The sequence below is a fragment of the Cynocephalus volans genome, chromosome 12 (genome assembly GCF_027409185.1).
Source record: "Cynocephalus volans isolate mCynVol1 chromosome 12, mCynVol1.pri, whole genome shotgun sequence".
Taxonomy (NCBI): Eukaryota; Metazoa; Chordata; class Mammalia; order Dermoptera; family Cynocephalidae; genus Cynocephalus; species Cynocephalus volans.
This window is the reverse complement of record NC_084471.1, coordinates 42,261,516-42,284,666: the sequence shown is the minus strand read 5'-3', so window position 1 is coordinate 42,284,666 and position 23,151 is coordinate 42,261,516. Positions and strand designations below refer to the sequence as shown.

At 37.7% G+C, this 23,151-nt stretch overlaps 1 protein-coding gene across 1 annotated transcript in view; it reads right to left on the bottom strand.

The window, feature by feature from the left end:
* The window catches only part of PAWR (pro-apoptotic WT1 regulator), a 102,696-nt gene extending 83,644 nt beyond the window's left edge, over positions 1-19,052 (bottom strand). The window contains exon 1 of the mRNA XM_063076291.1: positions 18,522-19,052. Coding sequence (XP_062932361.1) covers positions 18,522-19,043 — 522 coding nt within the window. The 5' untranslated portion in view covers positions 19,044-19,052. The remainder of the gene's footprint in view (positions 1-18,521) is intronic.
* Positions 19,053-23,151: the final 4,099 nt, after the last annotated feature.

Here is a 23,151-nt window from a genome sequence, read left to right as displayed (position 1 = left end):
GGGGCCTTGGTGTTATCAGCACCACACTCTCCCGAGTGAGCCACGGGCCAGCCCTGTGAGTTTTCATTTTTCAAAAGGATGTGGAAAGAAAGGAGGAGGATCAGTGATCCTCTTCTTTCACTCCATCTCTGCAAAACCCTCCCTCAATTAAAAAAAAATAATTAAAAAGTAAATTAAGCACTCAAAAAGATTTCTTTACTGTCTTATTCAGAGTATTCTCTAATTTTTGGCCCTATAGGATCATGCTGTGCTTTTTAGACCATTAATTATCAAGAACTTCAATTACCAAGTTTTTACACTAAACCTATATTTACTGGAACATGCCCTGAAAAGGCATTTTTGTTTATGTTTTTAAACCTATGTCATTACCTTGTTTTGGGTCATATATTGTTTTTCAGAAAGTCAACATTTTTAAATGTAATATTAAAAATAAAGTCCTAAATGTGATATCAAATTATTTCAAGGTCAGGGTATACCTTTTTTTTAAAGCTCCAAAGTGTACACTTTAAAGGAAAAAAATGGGAACAGAAAACAGTGATAATTGTCTAAGTATAGTCAATATCCATCTACTATTTACATAAACCAAAATTTTTTAAAATTCTGTAGTGAACGCTCCATTGCTGAATTCATAATTTATAACCAGACAACACCTCTTCAATTCCCAACCTGGAAGGAGAGGCAATTCACTAAATCTTTTTCCAAAAGTCAACAATATTTACATTTTAGGGTTCAACTGTAAGGTTTGCTATGTACCCCAATAAATATGAAAAAACAGGTTAAAACAATCAAAGAAAATAATTTCTTTTCTAAACCATGTTTCCATGGAACAATGGTACTACTTATAACATTCTCAAAAAACTATATGAAAACTTTTTCAAAGAAATTTCATAAATACAAAAATTAAATTTACTTTTTATTTTTCTCATAGTCTACAAATATAACTATGCTATTAAATTCTAATCTCTAAAACAATTTTGATTGGGTCCAAAAACAACAAGAAATTAAGTCTAACTGGAAAAGATTTATTTTGCTGGCAGATTATTCTGCTTGGTTCAGCTTCCTTCCATCCTTCAACTCATATCCTTCCCACTTCTAACTCACATTAAAAAACTATTTAAGCTGCCAAATATTTTAAGATCTATAGATAGCTGGCTTAATATAAACTCGTCTCAACATATTTCTATTATGTCATAAAAATTCCAGAAGTCAACAAAAATTGTTAGGTACAGTAAAATTGATTTCATATTTAATCTCAAGTATATGAGAGTAAGAAATTAAGACGACCTTCCCCTTTCATTTGTGTTTAAGAACAAGTACTGAAATTTTATTATGCCTAATTAATCATTACTTACTCTACTCTGTCACACATCTCCTCTCTCCAGACTTCATTCCATTCCAATTCTTAGTCTCTGGGTTTTATCATTTATGACACCATACAACTCCCTGTCTTGCTTCAACAGTGTTCAAATTTTGGAAGCAAATCTAGAAGCAGATTAGACAGTGTGGTTTTCTAAAATCAAACTGCAGCAAAACTCAACATCCCAGAACCCAGCCTTTATTTTTTCCTTCTATGAAACTAACAGTAACATATCTCACAATAAACAAGCATTTTAAACTATCCACGAACAGATTATTTTATTAATCTTCACATTTCTATAAGGAAGCAAACAGGTAAAACATCAGATAATTTAGAAGGTTCCAATCCTTTTTAGACTCCTCAAGCAAGTTTCTTAAAGAGATTATAATGTTATGTGATATGCTACTAAAACAAGCAAGCTGTAAGATACAAGCTGCATCTTAATTATTTAAGGCAACTCAAATGTATTAGCAGAGGCCCTCCATTCACTTGTAGGAGTGTCTAAGTGCAAGTAGTTTCAATTAGTACAAAAGGGGATTAGTGGCCCTCTCATCTCTTTTCACATGGTAAAATGAATGCAATACAGCTTCTATCTCCCTTAAGGAAAAGAATCAAGCCTACCTTATTTGTACAAACAGTATCTCAGGGTGACTAATTCATTGATAAAAGGAAATTTTTCTTTGTAAAATACTCCAGCTAATAATTACAAAGGAATGATAGAATTAGAATATCAACATTTTGCAACCACTAATAAAATGGATCTAGACCATTACCACCAAAGCATGGTCCAGTCACCCCCGTGGGTCCCCAAGACTCTTCGAGAGGGTCTGCAAGGTCAAAACTACTTTCACAATAATACTAAGATGTTACCTGCCTTTCCTCTCCATTCTCACTCTTTCATGAGTATACACGAAGTTTCCAAAGGCTACATCCAGCTGTCTTCCTTTAAGATGGACAATAAAGAGATTTGCAAAAAACGTGAAACAATGCCAGTCTTCTAAGTTTTTATTTTGTGGAATAGTTTTCACAAACATGTTATTTATGTAAACATGTAGTGGTCGAATTATCGTTATTTTTAAATGAATAACAGGTATTTCTAAAATTTCCTAGTTTTAATTTCTTATAAGGTAAAATAGATATAATGATATTTATACATAAACAAAAACCCTTTAGGATACTCAGTAATTATTAAGAATATAAAGAGATCCTGAGATAAAAAGACAAAAAAAAAAAAATAAGAGTCCTTATCTTTGATAAATTCATATAAATGAAATGACATGATATCTAGGATTAGCTCAAAATAATGGGGACTGGGGGAAAACTGATGAATTGAGATTGGTCATAAATTGATAATTATTGAAGCTGAGTAATACATTCATACACAGGGTTCATTATACTATCTTGTTACCCCTTTGCTCATTTCATTTATCTATAATAAAAGTTTGAGGTTTTTTAATGTTTCAAAGTAGAAGAAAATTTATTTCCATATGCTCTTAAGCCTAAGGGCATTAAAACCAGTTTTCTCCCACTGAGCTGCTTGATGAGGTGATGTTTCTGCTTCACAAGGCAGCCCTGAGTAGTTTGTCTTTGGCCTTCTAGCATCTTACTTCTGAACTCTTCACCTCAAAAGTATTAAAAAAAAACAACTGGTATGAAAGGAAAGTTATAGAGAAGACAAATATAAGGAGAGGGATGAAGACAGCAAGTTGAGGACCTCACAATAGAAGGAGATACAGAAAGTTGTCCCTTAGTATCCAGGACCCGCCCTGCAGATACCAAAATCCAAGGATGCTCAAGTTCCTTACATAAAATGGCGCAGTATTTGCATTTAACCTATTCACATCCTCCCATACACTTTAAATCATCCCTAGATTACTTACTATACCTAATGCTAAGACTACACATCATTTTATTCACATAGCTTCAATGTACTACTCGGCACACTATTTGTCCCTGCCTACCTCTTCACCCTCTAGCTATGCACACCTTTTTGTTTTAAGTCGAATTCTTCAAGAAGCTTCCTGCCTCAAGGCCTTTGCAATTTCTGTTAGCTCTACCTAGAATACTTTTTTTTTTTTGTCTTTTTCGTGACCGGCACTCAGCCAGTGAGTGCACCGGCCATTCCTATATAGGATCCGAACCCGCGGCGGGAGCGTCGCTGTGCTCCCAGCGCCGCACTCTCCCGAGTGCGCCACGGGCTTGGCCCTAGAACACTTTTACTATAGCTCCTTTCCCTGATTTTTACATGACTGGCTCCTTCCTAAAATTCAGATCTTAAATAAATGCCTTGCTTCAGAGAGGCTTTCTGTGACAACCCTAAAGTGCCACCACTACTCTGCCTCCCCCACTCTCTAGCCTAACTTCCCTGTTTTTAGCCTCTCCACAGTCCCTATTCCCCAAGTTTATTGTCTGCCTTGGATCGGATACACACCACTCAACTAGTATCAGTTTTATTAACTTGTATATATCATAAAAAAATGATTTTTAATTTTTTTATTCTGGAAAATTGCAAACATGTATAGCTGTAAGAAGAATAATAAAAAGAATCTTCATTTGTCCATCACCACAATTTCATCCATACTTCTATTAACTCCCTCCCCCCCACCCCATATTATTTGGAAGCAAATCCCAGGCATATCTTACATCTAAATATACCGATACATCATCTGTAAAAGGATTCCTTTCAAACACACACTATGCTATTATCACAACTAAAATAATGAGCAATATTACAGCATTAGTCCATTTCTGTTGCTTATAACATAAATACCTGAAACTCGGTGATTTATAAAGAAAACGAAATTTACTGCTAACAGTTTCTGAGGCTGGGAAGTCCAAAGTCCAGGGAACACATCTGGTGAAGGCCTTCTTCCTTGGTGGTTGCTTCAGCTACACAGGGTATCACATTACAAGATGGCAGAAGCAAAGAGAGACTCACGTGCTCTCCTTTTAAAGCCCTCCGAACCATGCCTATGACTGCCAGTACATCATCAAATACATTAATCCGTTCACTATGGCAGGGTCTTCATAATCTAATCACCTCTTAAAAGCCCCACCTTTCAATTATAATAGGATTTCCCACCCTCAACAGTTACAGTGGGGATTAAGCTTTAACGACTTTTGGGGGGGGGGGGTGTTCAATCCACTGCAACTACCAAATATCCTGTTAGAAGTCAAATTTCCCAATTACTACAACCACATTAAGTGAGCCCATTTTCGATATTTCTGTCAAGCTCAGCCAATACAAAGAGCCGGAGGGAAACTGCAAGGCTGAATAAGAAAGAAGGGATTGCTCCTTCAAGTTTGCTTCCTGGAACTTCCTGATTCCTTCCTATCCCTGTCAGCTTTACCTGAGCCACTTCTTCACTGCAGCAGCATTCATTCAAGTAGCAGCAGCCTTTCTGTGCCCCTCAGTGACTTCAGCACCAGCCAGTTGGAGGCCCCTCTTCAAAAATGAGTCTGAACCCCTCTTCAAACTCAGTAACCCAACACCAGCCAAACAGTGCTCCTTCTCAGAGGTGGGTCTGAGTTTCAGCTCCACAGGTCCCTCATCAAAATTTTGATAATTTCAACACTTTTCATTTATTCCCAGTTCTAAAAGTAATAACTGCTTCCTGCAATTGCTACCTTCATGTTGTCTTAGTATTCTCCTTTTGCCTTTTCTGTTACCTAGTTAACAATTCTTCACACTTAGTTAACAATTCTTTATTTTAAATTATCTCTGTTAATAACTGGTGTGGTTTCGGTCTCATAACTGGAGACTGGATGCTGACAGACTTTAAAATACTGACCATCTGAAAATACAGTTTCCTAACTCATTAAGAGATAAATATTAATATGGACCTGGTAAGAATGCAATTATACTGATATATATTTGATTTGTGAGAACTAAAAATAAGAGCTAAGAGTAGGTACAGTACTTGATATTAACATTTTTGATTCCTCATAAAAGCTCCTCACAAATAAGGCAAATTCCTGTACTTAGAACTTTTGGAAATTGAGGTACCAAGAAATCAAGTCAGTTCATGACACTATTGTTGACTTTAGAATTTTAATCCTCTTGTATCAGACATAAAAATACAATCAAGTCTGTAACATAATCATAGTTAATTTTAGATTATCTGCATATGGATTAATCAGGATAAATCATGCTTTTAGTTCTCCTGGGTATTCTAAATCAATTACTCCTTTTTAAGATAAATAAGGCTTCTGCTTTACTCTTCGGTCACATGTAACTTTTACCTCAGAATAAGCAGGAAAGAAAAAAAGACTGTTTAAAATATTTAATCAAAAAGCTGAAAGCAAGCTTAATATAAGGATGTCAACTTTGCTCAGGCTAGTACTAAGAGGTGACACTGACCCCACTACAAGTTTGGAAGCAGAGGAAAAAGAAAAATTCAGGACTGGAGACAAGGGCAAGGTTGGCTACTAATTCCTCACATCAGAAATTCATATGGCTTATTCTCTCTGTGCCTTGTTTTTCTCATCTGTAAAACAGGAATAATAGCACTGACCTCTCTAGAGTTGTTCTAAAAATTTAATGAGTTAATGTACATAAAGGGCTTAGAACAGTGCCAGGCCCTGTAAGCACAAATGTTATCTATTGTTAATATGGCTTACTTATTCTGAAATACAATTACCTTTCTTCACCCATAATCAAAATAATAAAATATTCTAAAAGCCAATTAGTAGTATAAATGATTTCTGGTTCAATTACTGTCTTTGAAATTATCAAGATAATAATAAGCTCCTCTATGTACTTCAACTGAGGACAATAGACATACAACTGAGAACATGTTAATAAACTGTATTCTACTAGTGTCCTAATGGCTTCACATATAATGTCTCAACTGGAGTATGGCAACAACCTCCCAACTAATCTCACCTCTATTCTCTTCTTCCTCTAACCTACTCTGCTCACCATTGCCCAATAGCTAATAGCTATTAAAACCCTGCTCTTACAGCATGAATATATCCTGATCAATTATCCTGCAGACTGACACATCATGCCAAAAATCTTCAGCCTAGTTTTTAAGATTCTTCACAATACTGCTCCCCCAATTTCACCTACTATTATTACTGTCTAACATAAACCTATCCCAGTCAGGTTGCTAATTCTCATTTCTGTACCACTGCCCACTCAGTTCTTTCAACCCGAAATATGACTCTCCTCCTCATCAATCCTTAAGATCCTGCTCAAATCTCACACTCTCCACAAAACTTCCTGGACCATTCAGTCCTCTAGGGATCTCTCCCACCTCTGTCATAACAGCATGGCCTAACATTTAACATTTTATTATACACAATCTTTTTAATGTTCCAGACTGTCTTATATAACCTTATTTCTCCAAATTAGATTATAAATTACTCAAGGACAAAAAACATGAATTAGAGTTTGTCCAAATCCTGGCAGTGCTAGTAATAGAATAAGTATATAAACGCAAATGTTCAAAAGGCCTAGTCAAGTGTCTAACGTGTAACATGTACTAACAAGTGAGTAAATGTGCAACAGCTATAGTGGAACATCCAAATAATGGAATATTTTGTAGCCATTAAGAATAACAACACAGCTATGTATTTATTGATATGTAAAGATGTTTATGAGATACTGATAACAAAAAGGTTATAATAGTATTTGTAGTATGAATAAATTTCTGGATACACAAATCACATTTATTTCAAATGTGTACCAAAAAATAACCGCGAGAATTATATTTCAAAATAATAATGTAATCGTTGTCATTGGATTGTGGGGATCATGCCTATGAAACAAACAGAAAAAGTGATAGTTAACATCTCTGCTTTCAAAAAAAAGTTTAAAATAAAATAATGCTCATGACACAATGTCAAGTTTAAAGGTAGGTTATAAAAATGTACACAGAATATAATCCCAATATATAAAAGTAAAAGCGGAAGAAAATGTATCAAATCTATAAATGGTAATACATATCTGATCTTTGCATAATCCTTCTAAATACTATTCCTAAAACATGATTTGGAGAAGCACTTGAGTTTGTCTATGATACTAATGTGAAGGAATTAGGAAGGGAGGAAACATTTGTAGAAGTTGAACAAATAATACATTAACAAAAGATTCAAAGGTGATGCCCATCCTTTAGCAACTGTATTCCAAGCATCTATATTCCAAGATAAATTGGAAGAATCTGAAATTGGCATAAACACATGCTTTATATAAAGCGCAGGACAAAGTCCAAACTCAGGGACAACATTAACCTATAAACTTCTCCATGGTTACACCCATATCAGACTCTGGCAATTTACATCACCAGACCCCCACCTCTACTCCACCTCCTGGCACCCTCCAAAAAGTCATTCTCAAATTTATTTATTGCAGAATTATTTTTGTAATCAAAAGAATCACTTGGTATAACTCTATTTAGATCCTGTCCTCTAGTTTCTTTTTAATCTATGTGGAAATTTGGATTTATTCTACTATATTCATATTATTTTTAAAGTATTTTATATTGCTTACTACTCTTGAAGAGAAATGAGTATCTGTCTCTGAACAAGAAAATCCTCCTAATAATTTCAAATTAAGCAGGCAAAATTTTTTCTTTCCCGAAATAGTGAGTTATTGTATAAACAGGTATGAACAGAGGAAGTACCCAGCCAACAATAGTAACAAAGAATATCAGAACAAAATCTGAATTCCTTGGCATGGCATTCAGATCCATCACAATTGGTCCATATCATTCCTCTTTAACTGTTCTCCATTCACTCCCCATTATGAATTCTCTGCACATCAAAGTTTCCTCTGCTAGAACATATCCTGCTTATTTCTAACAATGATAACCAATGTGTAGGCATTGGCACCCAAACAGATCTGGAGTCAAAGCCAAGTTCTGCCAGTATGGCCTTTGGGCAAGTCAAAACTTCTTGGAGGCTCAACTTCCTCATCTGGTAAAATGATGAATATTAAAAAAATCTACCTTATGAGTTAATACAAAAATTAGAAATAATGCACAGAAAGCCTCCTGCACAGTGCTGGGCATACAATAGGCATGCAATATAAAGCTATTATTTCCCAGCTCTGTGCTTTTGCACATGCTATTTGCTCTACCTGGAATGTTACTCCTCTGTCCCACTCTCCGCTTGGAAATCCTTCTTACCAATGAAGACCTAGAGCATAATACCACCTCATCTTATGTAAAGCCTTCCTTGACTCCCTTACATAATTAGCGACTCCCTTTTCTGTGCTATTTCTGTACTTTGTTCTTTTCTCCATCACAGTTCTCATACCAAATTGTAATTATTTGTTTCATTACCTTTTTCCCTAAGAGAAGATGGGAAGTTCCTTAAAGATTGGTGAACAGCTTTGTATCACTAGCATTGAGCCTGGGGCACATAGCAAGCATGCAAATATTTCTGAACAAACCAACTAAAAAAGAATCTTACAAAAATGCTGCCGCATACAAGGGAGAGGAGTGACAAGGCCAAATGCTACAGAGAGGTCAAATAGGATGAAAATAGAAAAGATATCACATTTGCCAATTAGGAGGTCACAAGCAACCTTAGATAAACGTATTTCAATAAATTAGTAGAAACTGAGCAGCGAAGTGGGAGTTAAGTGAAGATGATGACTCTAAGAAATTGAGCAATTAGGAAAAAAAATAAATTGAAAGTGAAGCAGAATTAAGGAAACATTTCTGCATGGCAAGATGAATCAAGAGGCAGAGGCTGAGTATTTAAGAAAGAAGAAATAAAATAAGCAAGATCCCTGATGGAGAGGTAGTGTTAGCCCTGAGGGAAAAAACACTACTAGACTCAGCTAAAGGTTGAAAAATAAATAGGCTGAGGTTGAAATGCAACTTTTCTGGAAAGATCACTTTAATATTTTTTTAACAATGGACTAGATTATCTCTAAAGACTTTTCCAGCTCAAAACATCCAGTTATGTAATTTTTTAAATCAGTGAAATACCTCTCAAACTCTATCACTTTCTTTTATTTTCTACTGCCATTGCCCTAGCAATCACCATTAGTAACTACACTCTAAAGTGAGTATTCCCACTTCTAGTCGCTGCTATCCTTTTCTCTATATATTACTACTTGGATTGACCTTCACAAGTCACTGTTTTACAAATTTTAGACAGACTGATATGCATATAGATATATGTATGGGTATATACATAAATGCTATAACATTTGTTTAGAAAATGTGGCCTTTTTTCTAGTGCAATTGATATGTTAGAGAACAAGTTGAGCATAACACTAATTTTGCTTCTGCTTATGCACAAATGCAAGAAATAGGTAAGCACAGAAAACTGCAACCCAGTCACACAGAAATATACCAGGGTACTTCAAAAACTTCTTGAAAAGATTTGTACTATCTTTCAATTCTACTTTTCCACGAACTTTCTGAAGTACCCTCGTGTATGCACTTACTTAAAACATCTGCTAAGTACCTCAATTCAAAGAGGTGCTATGAGCTATACCCATCTACATCTGGTGTAACATTTTCACTCCAATTTCAGATAACCCTCCTACCACTTCATGGTAACTCACAAGCTGCCACCCCCTTCAGACACCCACTTTCACAAAAGCAAACTTCAGGTCTTTTTCAAGGCAAAGTGTCATATTTATTGCAGAATTTATGTTATTTCTTAACCATTTAACATGTATAGAACTGTTACTCTTTACAAGGTTTCTATCTTTTTCCATGCCACTGACAAAAGCTTTTGAGTGTTATGCCCCAACTCCATTTTCACATATGCCCCACAGTTTTTAGTATGCAATTTTGCACAGCATGATGAGTTTTAGAAACTTTTTATGTTGTTATAGCATACATACCTTTATAATTACCACCAATATCCCAGTGAAATCAAAGGTTATAGAGGAGGTCTAAAAAATAAAACAAAAAACCTCTGACAGCAATTATCTGAAGGTCCTAGTACCTCTGAGACTCTTTCAATGACTTTTCTTGAAAAATGTTTCAGGAAACACAACATATGAAAAGAAATAAATAGCTATTTATCTAAGACAACTTACTTATATGCTAATCTGAAAGCCACATAATAGGACAGAGAAGCAGTAGGGTCCTTTCCCAATGAAGTAATGCTTAAGTATTTTAACATCAAACAGCACAAAACACATTCATCCCTATTTTGAAGTAAGAATAACACCATAAAACTACTCATGATGAGTGGTAAAAATACACACAAATCTATATTTACAGTGTAGTTCCATTTCTCATGTAAATACACAGAAATAAGGTTAGAAACACAAATATTAACGTGTAAGGTAACAGATTTTTATCTCTTTTCTTGGATTTATTTCCATAAGAGAACTACAATGAACATATTACTTTTTTTTTCTTTTTCTTTTTTTCTTTTTTTTTTGTGACCGGTAATGGGATCGCAACCCTTGGTGTGGTGTCCTCCACACTGCGCTCAGCCAGTGAGCGCACCGGCCCTCCCTAGATAGGATCCAAACCCAAGGCCTCGGCGCTCCCAGCGCCGCACTTTCTGGAGTGAGCCACAGGGTCGGCCCTTTTTTTTTTAACACATTATTTTACCAACAGAAAAAATTAATTTAAGATTATATCAATTTGGTTTGGATCAACTTTTCCTTACATTATAGGATATCAAGAATTCTTGCTGAGAATTCAAAACAAAGTAACTTCTTTGACTGTTTTAGCTAATATCTTACTATTTATTCAAATTCCTCGAACACAATCTTCTAAATGTTAATTCTGTCCTTCATAACTTAGATTTACATTCTTTTTAAATACCACTAAAAATATTCTGAAAGAAATTCCAAAAGTTACAGAAAATCAATTCATACTTTATGTAACCTACAAATTCAAAGAAATATTAAGTAGTTTGCTTATATGCACATAGATAAGCTTCGTTTTAAATGACCTTTTAATTTTATTACAAAACACCTATTTTCATTCTGTATTTCAAACTGTATTTTATTACTTTTATTCATCCTATTTACTTAGTCCCCTAAAGTTTATTATAAAGAGCCTGAAAACAAATTTTAAATGTCACAGAATTGTAATCTACAACATAAATTCTCTCCTATCTCCTCATTTCAGCAAAACCCTAACAAAATACTCACTTTCAGAATACAACTGCTCTATTTCTTTAAATTTAACTACATAACATGAGACTATTATTGAAAAATACAGTGTGGCCCACAAAAATTTGAATAAAATTTCTAAAAACTATCACAGAATAAATATGTACAAGCTAATTCACAGGATAAGATTTGAACTTGCTGAAGCTGTTTCTACCTTTAAAGTATGTAATTTTGCTGCTTTTAGAAATTAAACAGTCCTATAATTTCTTTCAGAAATGGTGCCCAGTATATTTTTTAAGTAGCCTAAGGACAATGTAACAGATGGTTGAGGCTTGATTCTATAACAGTAAGTATATGGCTCTAACACAAGTGCCTAAGAGTTAAAATGAAGGTTGCCTCAGCAGTTAAGCAGATATGTTAGACTCATTTGGTAGTCAAGGACATCTACAGCTCTAACATGTTAAGAGCAGTAAAGGAAAGGAAAAAAAATTCTTGCACTTAAAAATAGTTTGATAAGATGGCCAAAAAACTGCTTTAAGAGTTTGAATTCCTAAATATTAAAAATATTTATAAACATACTTTATTATATACTTTCCTTTAAGATATGTAAAATAATAAGGGCCGGCCTGTGGCTCACTTGGGAGAGTGTGGTGCTGATAACACCAAGGCCACAGATTTGGATCCCTATAGAGGGATGGCCAGTTAGCTCACTTGGGAGACCGTGGTGCTGACAACACCAAGTCAAGGGCTAAGATCCCCGTACCGGTCTTTAAAAAAAAAAAAAGGATATGTAACATAAAAAAATGACTGAAAGAAAAATTCTAATTACATATTAAGTGTCAGAGATTTTTTTTCTGTATTATAGGCTTCTAACAAATTCTGGACAAATAGCAAGGCAGACACAACATTTTACACTAAATATATGACATTACATAGATGTTTAAAGTGCTTTGAATTTCCAAGTAGCTCAAGTTGTCTCCGTTAAAATATTTATAAAGTTTTTAATTGGAGGGATAAAATAAGAATACCTAAAATCCTCATAAGAAATTTCTATTATACATCAACAGTTATCAATGTAACCTATACAATAATTATAATTTGTCATTTGAACACTTTTATAACATTTTCACAAACATTTTGTTTGATTCATATAATGATCCTGTTAGATAATCAATATCAATTTCATTTGACAGATCAATAAACTACTACAGGGCATTTAAGTCAGTTCTTCCCAAACTTTAGTGCATACAAGAACATGTTAAAATGTAGTCTCAGGTATCACATAGATTAAGGTGGATCCCAAAAAACTTCATTTTAAATAAAGAACACAGGTGATACTGTACCCCCTCCCCCAGCCACATCTTTTAGGACACTGATTTAAGTAATATGACTGAGACTATAAACAGTCTGAAACTCCATTTTTAAAATTCTGAATCAATTTTGCCAAATGTTTGATGACAGAGCTTTGCAAATCTCCATGAAAGACATATAAAAATTTAAATAAATTGAAAGTATTACATTTTGTAAAATTAAATACGTCATACTAAATCTAGTACAAACAAATGGTAGCCGGTGCCCAAGTTTTAAGAATGTTAAAATTGAGGAGATCCTATCAAAATTTCATTTTCTCTGTGAAATGTGGAAAAGGCTGATATTAAATTATTTTAAGTTAATTTCTTATGGTTTGAATACTATTGCACTTTACCAAGTGGGAAGCTAAAACTTAGGTAACAGAGGTTCTAAGAACAAAATGAAAAATTAAGATGAAAATATATAAGCACTCAGAGTACAACTTTGTGAATATACTGAAAACCACTGAACTGTACACTTTAAAAGGGTGATTTTATGGTACGTGGGTTATATCTCAATTTTGAAAAAGAAAAAAAGGACAAAAAACTTCAAACCCTAATATTTGCCAATAATTTTAAACTTCTAAAACATTATATCAACATTACTACTAAATAGCATAATTATTTTCTGGCCTACATCATAGGTGCTAAAAACCAATGTAGAAATAATAAAGAGCATATATAGGCCACTAGCTTGATAATGATTTTATATAAGAATTTTAACGTCACTGTCTATGTATCTATTTGCTTTCAAATTTTTCCATTAAAGTCCCACTTCACTCATCTTTTAATAGGTAGGGCTATTTCCAACTTCAATAATATGTATATTTACCACTAAAATTATCTTTGTGTTTCTTAAACTAGATGGATAGTATGCAATACACTGAAGTGTAGTAAGATGGTTATTAAGGACCAGACTGTGAATGCAATCTCTACTCTGCTTCTTACTACATATATGACCTCAAGCAGGTAAGTAACTTACCCTCTCTGCCCCACTTTCCCATGGGACTGTGGTGAGAATTAAATATACCAAAGCACTGTGCTTAGAACAGCGCCTGGCACTTAATAAGCACACCATAAATGTCATCTACTTTAATTATACAATTATTATTTTTATGAGAAATGGCTCCCCAGCTCAGACAACTCATTACAAATCCCGATAATATTAAAATTTCAGAATATTTCACCAATGAGTTCTAACATTTAGGAAAGATGGGTTCACTATCTTACTAAGCAACTTCTGTATTTACACTGTATCTACCCCATTCATAAGTCAAATTTTCTCCAACTCTGAGTCATTATTATTTTCTCTTGACTCATCACAAAGAAAGGTAGACAGTCTGGAAGATAATGGGAATACCAAAAGGCATGTCTTAATCTATTTGGATTTATAAAGTTTATTAAGTGGAATTTGTTCTATACAATGTCCAAGAAATAATTATGACCTAAACTGTGTTCACTTAAAAATGCTTTCTATATATTATATGGTCCTTTATCCTCCCTTTTACCAACCTGAGTTCTAACTAGGGAGTAGATGTTATAATCCCATCCTTACAGAAAAATAACATATCACTCAAGAAAAATCAAAGACCCACATTTTCTGATTGCTAACCAAAAACAAATTTACATTTTGCTGATAGCCTCATGTTCAAAATTTTGCCAAGCAAACTACAAATTAGAATGTCAGAGGCAATCCCTAAGGCTACAAATTTGACTTTAATTTCTATTCAATTCTATACTTGTACTGTTTTCTTCATTCAGATGTTAAATTATTTAAGATAACCTTTAATAAAAAGTTACAGAAAAAATCTAGGGAAATATGCTAAATAATGCAAGGAAGGTTAGTTGTTCTTAAAAACTCCCCTTTTCCTAGATGGCACACATACACAAAAAAAGCACAAAAATGTTTAAAATATTGCTCTATCACTTACTTCCTACATGATCCTGAGTCATTTACACTCTAAGCCTCCATTTTCTCCTCTGGAAATGGGGATAGAAAGCGTAACTATAACTACTACATGGGACTGTTGTGAGCATTAAGACAACATATAAAGCACTTTAGCCAACCACTATGCAAACACAAGTTTTAAATATGCTCATACGTTAACTTGTTTAGTTAAACCAAAACTTCAGTGCCACCTCTACCTATTCAAAGATTATATTTTCTATGGTAACCATTTCCATTTATCCATTTATGCAGACCTACTCAATGGCAATAACTTCCTTAGCACTCTGAGAACAGGTGTACTAACTGTCTAGGAAGTCTTCCTCAACCATCCCTCCTCCTCTTCGAGTTTGGTATCTTGCTCAGAGACTAGGCTGTCTATCACTATAATTAACCATATTTCCTTATATTACTTGAGAGCACACTGTAGGCAAGGCCTATATCCTGTTCGTTTCTATACCCCCAGACTGCAGCCCAAAGTTAATAACCCTGACTCACATTAGAATCACATAGGGAGTTTATAAAAATATTAATGCCTGAGATCCATCCTAGACCCATAGAGGGCGGGGGCGGGGAGGATGGAGAGTTCAAGCAATCAGCATGAGGGAATATTTTTTAAGATCATCACGATATCAATATGCTGCCAGAGTTAAAACCAGTGCACTGTGACACTTAAAAGACTATTTAAAAAAACAGTTATGTATACGTGTATGTGAGAATTTGTCTGAATATACAGGTTTTAGAAATATACATGATTCAAGTCAAGACTCTGATCCTCAGTAGCTACTCCCAGCCCAATTACCTCTTCCTTTTAAACACACAATACTTCTAATAAATAATTAGTTACAGGCTGCATTGAGGTGGCTTTTTTCTTTTTTACTGTTAACTCAGTACTTATGTTTTTTCAATAATTATACTTATCCTTCCTCCTAGATTTCAGCCTTGACCCTTAAGAACATACACTGCCTTATTTTTCTTGTTTTCTCCAGTGTGTAGGATAGTGCCTTGAATGCAGACATGAAATAAACATCAAACTGATCTGATAAACATACACAAAAATTACTGGCAGGAAGTATGTCAAATCCAGATTATCCAATTCAGGCTAATTATTATAAAAAAATATAGAAAATGTAAAAATTTAGAAAAAAGTTTTTTTAAAAAAATCTCTTAGCAGGGCCGGCCTGTTGCTCACTTGCGAGAGTGTGGCACTGACAACACCAAATCAAGGTTTAAGATCCCCTTACCAGTCATCTTTAAAAACAAATAAGCCAAAAAAAAAAAAAAAACAACAACTAAAGTTTATCTCATTAAACAGCATCTGGATATTTGGATTTTTACACTTATCACATGCAGTGTCCACCCAGTGTCCTACCCCCCATCAGCCAGTTTCAAGTTTTGACACACTTCCTTACTAAACCTATCTTATAATTGATTTTAGTATCTTTAGCTGCTGTCAGATACCTTTATAACAATATTATAAAATATTTTGTAACTAGTAAAATGAGTTAATGAAACTCACAATGAATGTGTCACACACAGATGTTTAATAAGTACTTCTTGGAGGAAGTTAATGTTTATCAACTATAAAAATAGGCTCTCTACAGTATACAAATACATGTTAATCTATTAATATAAACCTTGGTCGGGAATATTGTCTGAAAATAAGTCTTACTCAACACTAGATAAAATACAAGTCTACTACTGAATACTGACATATTGATGATCTTCATCCTTTTACAGTATTTTCATACCTGAAAAGTTTGTAAAAAGTAATATGACTTTTTAAAATAGGAATGCTAAATTCTTTACACAAGAAACCCAATAACTTACATTCTCTCTTTTGAAACTACTAGGAGAAATGGCACACAATTCTAAAAAAGCAACAATTTAAAAACATGAAATTGGCTCACCTTTACAGTTTTACATCACATATTTTACCACTATTAAAATAACGTGAAAGACTTGTTTTTTAAAAAGCTTAAAATATGAGGAGTCACTCAAGAAGTATGCTTGTTAATACTGTGGTAAAACATTACCATGTTTTGTAGTGTCCCACAGCTTGAAGAAGAGCCATAGTTATTCAAAAAAAGCAGTCCTCAGTTCAATAAAAAAGGTTCAAATTCCACAGACAAAAAACTGGTACCCTAGGTTGTTTGTTTTTAAGGAAGATTAAATTTAGGACTTGCCAACACCCAAACGAAAAACATTCCAGAGTATTAGATTCAATTGTAGTGGGGAGTCATCTACATTCTCAGCACTAGGTTCCCTCACTCAAAGCAGAAGTATTAACAAAGGATGTTTCTTAGGATCTCACAAGATACACTCTACTTATTTCCCCCAATAACACTGCCCTTGTTTAAAAAAAAAAAAAAAAAAAAAAGTGAAAAATAATTTTAGCACAAGCAGCCAAACAAAAAGTGAAGTTTAACATCTGCCAAGATATTTCCCAAAATAAGACCCCTGTCAGATGAGCATGAGGAAAAGGTTGAAAATGACAAATGCTTTTATTTGGACCATAAGCTACTTTTAAAAATAGAGTTGAAGAATGCAGCTTTTTCAAAGCCTTGTCTTCAATTTCCCCTTAATCTTCATATTATATTTTAAAAAATGGAAATTTGATTACCATTCTTATGAATTCTTTTTAAAGCAATTTAATGAATAACAGATCTTTTGTGCAAGTAGCAAACCGCAGAACACAGTTTTGCTGGCTGATAAAAATCTCTCTAAAACACTCATATAAAAATACACCCTACAAAGACACACTCTGATTTTCCAGGTATGGAAATCATATTAATACTTAAAAATTTGGATATATTTGATATACACACTAAGTTATTGTAAATGCTTTTACTTAAAACACAATTAAAGTTAGTAAATTCTTAAGAGTTACTTACTGGGTGGCAAAGTTGAGTATATTAGAAGGCCGGGAGTAAAAAAGAAAAAAATGTGAAACCTAAAGAGCCAATGAAAAAAAGGTGCAGCTACTCTGGGTGAAACGCGGTAGTTGAACCACTTCCCAGTGAGCTACTGTTTAAGTAACTAAAATTTGTTTGTGATTGCTTTGTTTTGTTGTCAGGCACAGGGAAATGCGATTACGCACTAGGTAAAAATTTTTTACTAGTCACTCCAATGGGAAGATACTGTTCCCTGCAGAAATGTTTTGAGACTTTTCAAATATACCAGTAACAAACAAACAAACAAACACAACCCTACCACAAACGTTTTCCAGACACTGTACTTACATACAAGAGAACATCTTAGCAAACAGAAAGGTGGGTTGCATCCCTATTGACCAAAATATCACTCAGGAAAAAACTGTGTGTGTGTGGTGGGGAGCACAATTTATAAACAGTTGATTTCTATATGAAATATTGCATAAGTCCATTTGGATATACTCATTTTGGATTCAGTACAAGATAAAGCTGTCTTGGATTAAACACTGTTAAGAGAGAACAGAACTCCAGACGGACACGTGGGAAACTATTTTCATCACCACTCATCATTTTGTCTAACTGATCGAGCATAAACACACAAGTCTAGGTAGGCAAGTCCTGGAGTCACAAGTTGCTTTCTTCTCCCTGGAAAGGAGAATCCTGAGTCTGAGACCTGAGCCAGGAAGCATAAAAAGCACGTGCCCTACTTTGGGTTTGGGGAACTTCTCAGGAAGCGTTTGCTCAGAGTAAAACTCCATCATCCTCTGCCTGCCTAACTCGGTGAAGGCATAGAAAGAACGAGCGAGAGTAGGAACACCCTGGACCCCGGAGACCCGGGGAGGTCCCAGAAGGCGGGAGCGCGCCAAGGAGCGGCCGCGGCCCCCGCCCTGCTCACCTCTGCCGCGGGGATGTTGACCACGCCAGTGGAGCGCCTCTTCTCCCGCAGCTTCCTCTTCTCGATCTGCCCCTTGCCTTTCCTGGCACTGGGGCCCGAACTCTTGCCTTTCTCTGGGGCGCCGTCCCGCTCCTCCTCGTCGCCCCCGGGCGGCGGTGCCCCCGAAGCGGCGATGGCGGCGTCGGCCGGGGATTCGTCCTCCGGCCGCCGCGGGCCGGGGGCCGCCCGAGTCAGCACGGCGGGGCCCACGGCGCAGTTCACGCCCCCGGGGCCGGGGGCGGCAGGTGTGGCCGCGCCTCCCGGGAGGTTGTTGTTGAGCTCGTTGGCCGCGGCCGCTGCCGAGGTGCCCAACGCCCCCGCCGGGGGCTTTCCGGTCGCGTCGCTGCTGCCCCCGCCCGGGACGGCCGGGGCCGGGGGGTTCTGCTTGGCGCGCATCTTCTCGCGCTTCGCCTTCCACTCCTCCAGGAAGTCTGTGGTGCTGCCGCCGAGGCCGCTGCTGGTCCGGTAGCCACCGGTCGCCATATTCCCAACGGGGTCGGCCGGGTTCTCACCTCAGGCCGCCCACCCCGGCTCCCGCCGCCGCCGCCGCCTCTGGCTTCCCGCGGCCCGGAGGATGCGAGCAAACGACCCCCGGGCGAGGGGCGGCCGCGGCTCCCCCAGGAGGCGGCAGGTCTAAGGGGAAACACAAAAGGGGGCGAGGAGAGGAAGGGTAAGTTCCCGGCCTGGCCTGAGGGTCTGCTCCTCGGCCGCGCCCCCCGGAGATGCCCCCAGAGCGCACCCACTCGCCCCGCCGGCGAGCAGCTGCTGTGTCCCCACCTTGCAAAGTTTCTCCGACGCACCTACACGGCGGGCCCCGACAATCGCCGCCCCTCGAAGGGAGGAGAGAGGAACTGACCCCACCCCCCGGCCTGCCCGCCCATCCCCACCAGGGTCCCAGCCTGCGGCAGATGGGACCCCAGGGCCAGACCCTGCCACCTGTCGGCCCGCCTATCACCTGCTCCTTGCTCTGGCCACCGACACCTTCATTCCCTGGGTGAGGCGCGGAGCCTCTAGCCGGCTCACGGAGGAGGCGGGGACCCAGTTGTCCGGACGAGCCAGGGAGAGGACGGGTGCGCGAATCGAGCGCGGGCGGCCGGGGCAGCCCCTTACCTCGGAGTCTGGGGGGATGAGGCGTGGGGCTGGCAGTGGGCGCCCAGGTGAGCCGAAGCTGACGCGCACTCCTCGGCCGCGCGGAAAGAGCGCTGCACAGTCGCTGTCCCGAGCTCTAGGCAGTCCCGGGCTAGGAGGGAGGGAAGAAGGAAGGGAGCGACGGGAGGGAGGGAAGCCGAGCGGCGCCGAAGCGCAGACGGAAAGAGCCGAGGGGGCGCGGCGCGTGGGGGGGGGGTCGTGCCCGCCGACGCCCCGCCCCCGGCGCTCAGGTGCGCGGCGCCGCCCCCAACGAGCCGCGGCAGCCCGCCCCGCGCCCGTCGCTCTCCGCCCACCATGCGCGGCCTGCGGGCGGGACCGCAAGTTCCTGGGCCAGCGGCCTCTGGGTTCCTCTGGCTGCGGCGGGAACAGCACTCTGGGCCCTCTCCCCACTCCCCTTCTCCGCCTATCTCCCACCACTCTTCCTTTTAAGTACAAGACCATAGTATTCCAAGAAAAGTCTGGAATGCTGCTGGCCTAGGGCAAAGTACGATCAACTTGTGATGATTCAGGGCCTGACTAGCCAGGATGGGAAAATGCCTACGCGTCCCTTTTCCTCGCCGCTGCCCCTTTTCGGATGTACTAGGGTGGCGTGTAGAACTGAAAAAAACCCAGCACTCTCCTAAGAAACTCTGTAGTGTCCTGAGGAAAAGGATTGGCTGAAAGGAGGAGCTTAAATTGTCAGTGAATTATCAAGAGTTTGCTGTTATCCTAAGCTTGAAGGGGAAAATCGAAACTCGTTTCGACGATTTATTGCATTGTCGATCCCAGTCTTATTTGGAGTTTTCCTCTTAACCATGTCTCGACACCCGAATCTCCCTATCAAAGTACTAAAGCTGCGTTGATGCTGATTTGAGATGAGCTAGGGCGGTGATTGTCTCTATTTTCCTATCCTTAGCATGCCATAGTGTAAATTTTATCCTCAGATGCAAGTCATCTAAGAAATCTGGATCAGGACCGGGTGGGCTGCCACTGACGGGCGCTTGAGGAGACTGACCTCACTATACCCAAGTAATGTCAGGGCATGTCATTGTCATAGGCTACAAATGCCAGGTCTCTATTTTGTGAAAAGTAGGAGAGCCCTGACTCACACTCTTACCTAACAAATCATTCTTCCTGCTTAGTGTTCATGTTTTGCCCAGGTGGCACATGGTGGGTGGGCAGTCAGTGTGTGCCTGCCATAGGAATAGGAACAGGAGAAAGTGATTCACATGCTCTGTATTTCTCAGAAGGAAGGTCACAGAGTTCTGGTCTTTGGTCTGGCTGTTGGAGTGAACATATGGGTAACTGGGAGAGAGCTCCAGAAAAATCCTTGGAAAATTAATGGTCTTCTTTGGGAACAGGTTTAAAAGGTTGAGTAGCCCTTTGCCTACCTGGTGCCAACCTGTGTGTGCCACCTAAAGTTCCTCAATTACAGATTCATTATTTTGTTTTCTGAGTTTTAAGGGGGAGAGGGAGGGCTGGCCATTAAACATATTCACATTATATGCTTTATAATTCATCAGAGGATTTTCTCTTGGTGAGGCTGAAGGATATAGTAGAAAAAATATAGTCGGCCTGGATACAAACATATGTTAAGTATCTGAGAGATTTGGGCAGGTTGTTTAAACTCTCTGAAACTCAGCTTTCTTTACTATAAAATCAGCAATAATGGCATGTATTTTTAAGCGGTTTTAAGAATTGATACTGCACGTAAAGCATGGTTGATTCAAGGAAGGCACTCAGTAAACAGTCCCTTCTATTAATAGGCAGTTAAGTCCTGTGTCTCTAAGAAGTGGTGGGGGGGGGGGGAGAAAGGCAAAAAAGATGAGATACTGAATATATAATATTAACCTAAAAACGACAGAGTTTGAATGAGCTAGGGTAGCACTTAACACGACATAAATTTATCACTGCATAGACCAGTTCTCTTAATGTTAACAGACTCTAAGTAAGGAATGTTGGCTACTACTGACTTGTGTGGCTTTGACCAAGTTGCTTAACTTTTGTGCCTCTTTTTACTTACATATAAAATGGGGATAATAATACTCCCTACATTGTGACAGTGTTGTGAAAGTGCCTGAGGTCCTTAGATAAAAGGTATTATGTGAGTACCAGAGTAGTTATTATTAGTCTATAAAGTGCCCTAGAAACCATAGATGAAAGAGATTATTGAGGTACATAGCACTGTGTTTTATTATTATCACTTATTATACCTTTTGTCTTCACCATTCTCAATATTCCAAAAGATATATTTCATAGCCAGACTGCTTCCAACATCGCACCAAGATATTGAGCTGAGTCAGTCCTAAATTGCGAGATGTTTGCATATCATCAATCTTTATGTACAGCGTTCTGATGAAATAATCCTCAGAGACTTGGAGCTTGGTTTCTCAACCTCAGCACTGTTGACATTGGGGCTGGATAATTCTTTGTTTGGGGGATTGTCCTGTTCATCATGGTTGTTTAGCAGTGTCCTTGGCTTCTACATAACTAGATACCAGTAGCACACCTCCACCCCCTTTGTGACGTTGCCAAATGTTCCCTGAAGGGCAAAATCTTCCCCAGTTGAGAACCTCTGAGTTAGCCTAAAATAACTAATTTTAGTGACCCACTTGCCCTTAATAACAAAGAGAAATATGATGACGCTAACAAAACTAATAAAAAGATTTCTTTTAATAAGTCAGAGTGAAATTTATTCTAAATGTTAAATCTTAATGTTTTCCAATCAGTGAATTAGCTATGATGTGAAATAGCCTGTTTGCATGCATTGAAATTATTCATAGTCTATTGGGAAATAGCCATTTTGCCTTGAATACAAATATTTCTGAAGCACGTGTAAGTCATCCTTAAAATCGAAATAATACATGTACATAGTACAAAAAGTTAAATTCTTTAATTCTACAAGGATTATAACAAAAGACAGCAATCCCCTACCTACACTCCCCACTCCCAAAACCCTACCTAGAACTTCGAACTCTTTTAACTGTTTCTGCTAATATATATTTTCATAATTATTTTTTAAATGTGTTTATCTGCTATTTCTACTTCTTGATTTTTCCATTTTTAGACAACCTACTGTCGAAGAAGGAGATTTAGCTCTCTTACACACACTAACTACATGCATACTTTTCTTACCCCCAAACTCCCACTATATTTATATCATCATTTTTGTAAATAAACATTTGATGTTTATAATATTATATCTATACAAATATTGTTTATATCTGAGCCATGTTGTGTACTATGATTGCATTCCTTTCTCTTTTTTTTCAGCTATTTTTCCTTGTTGCACAATTATTTCTTTTTCTTGCCATTAAAACTTGCCTCTTTTATTGTTATTATTATTGGCTTATTTTTCTATAGACTAGTCACAAATTTACCCCCAAACTTTCCTCCTCTCGGTACAGTTAATCACATTGGGTAATCTATCAATTCTACTTCTCTTTTTCTTAAAGAGATCTCT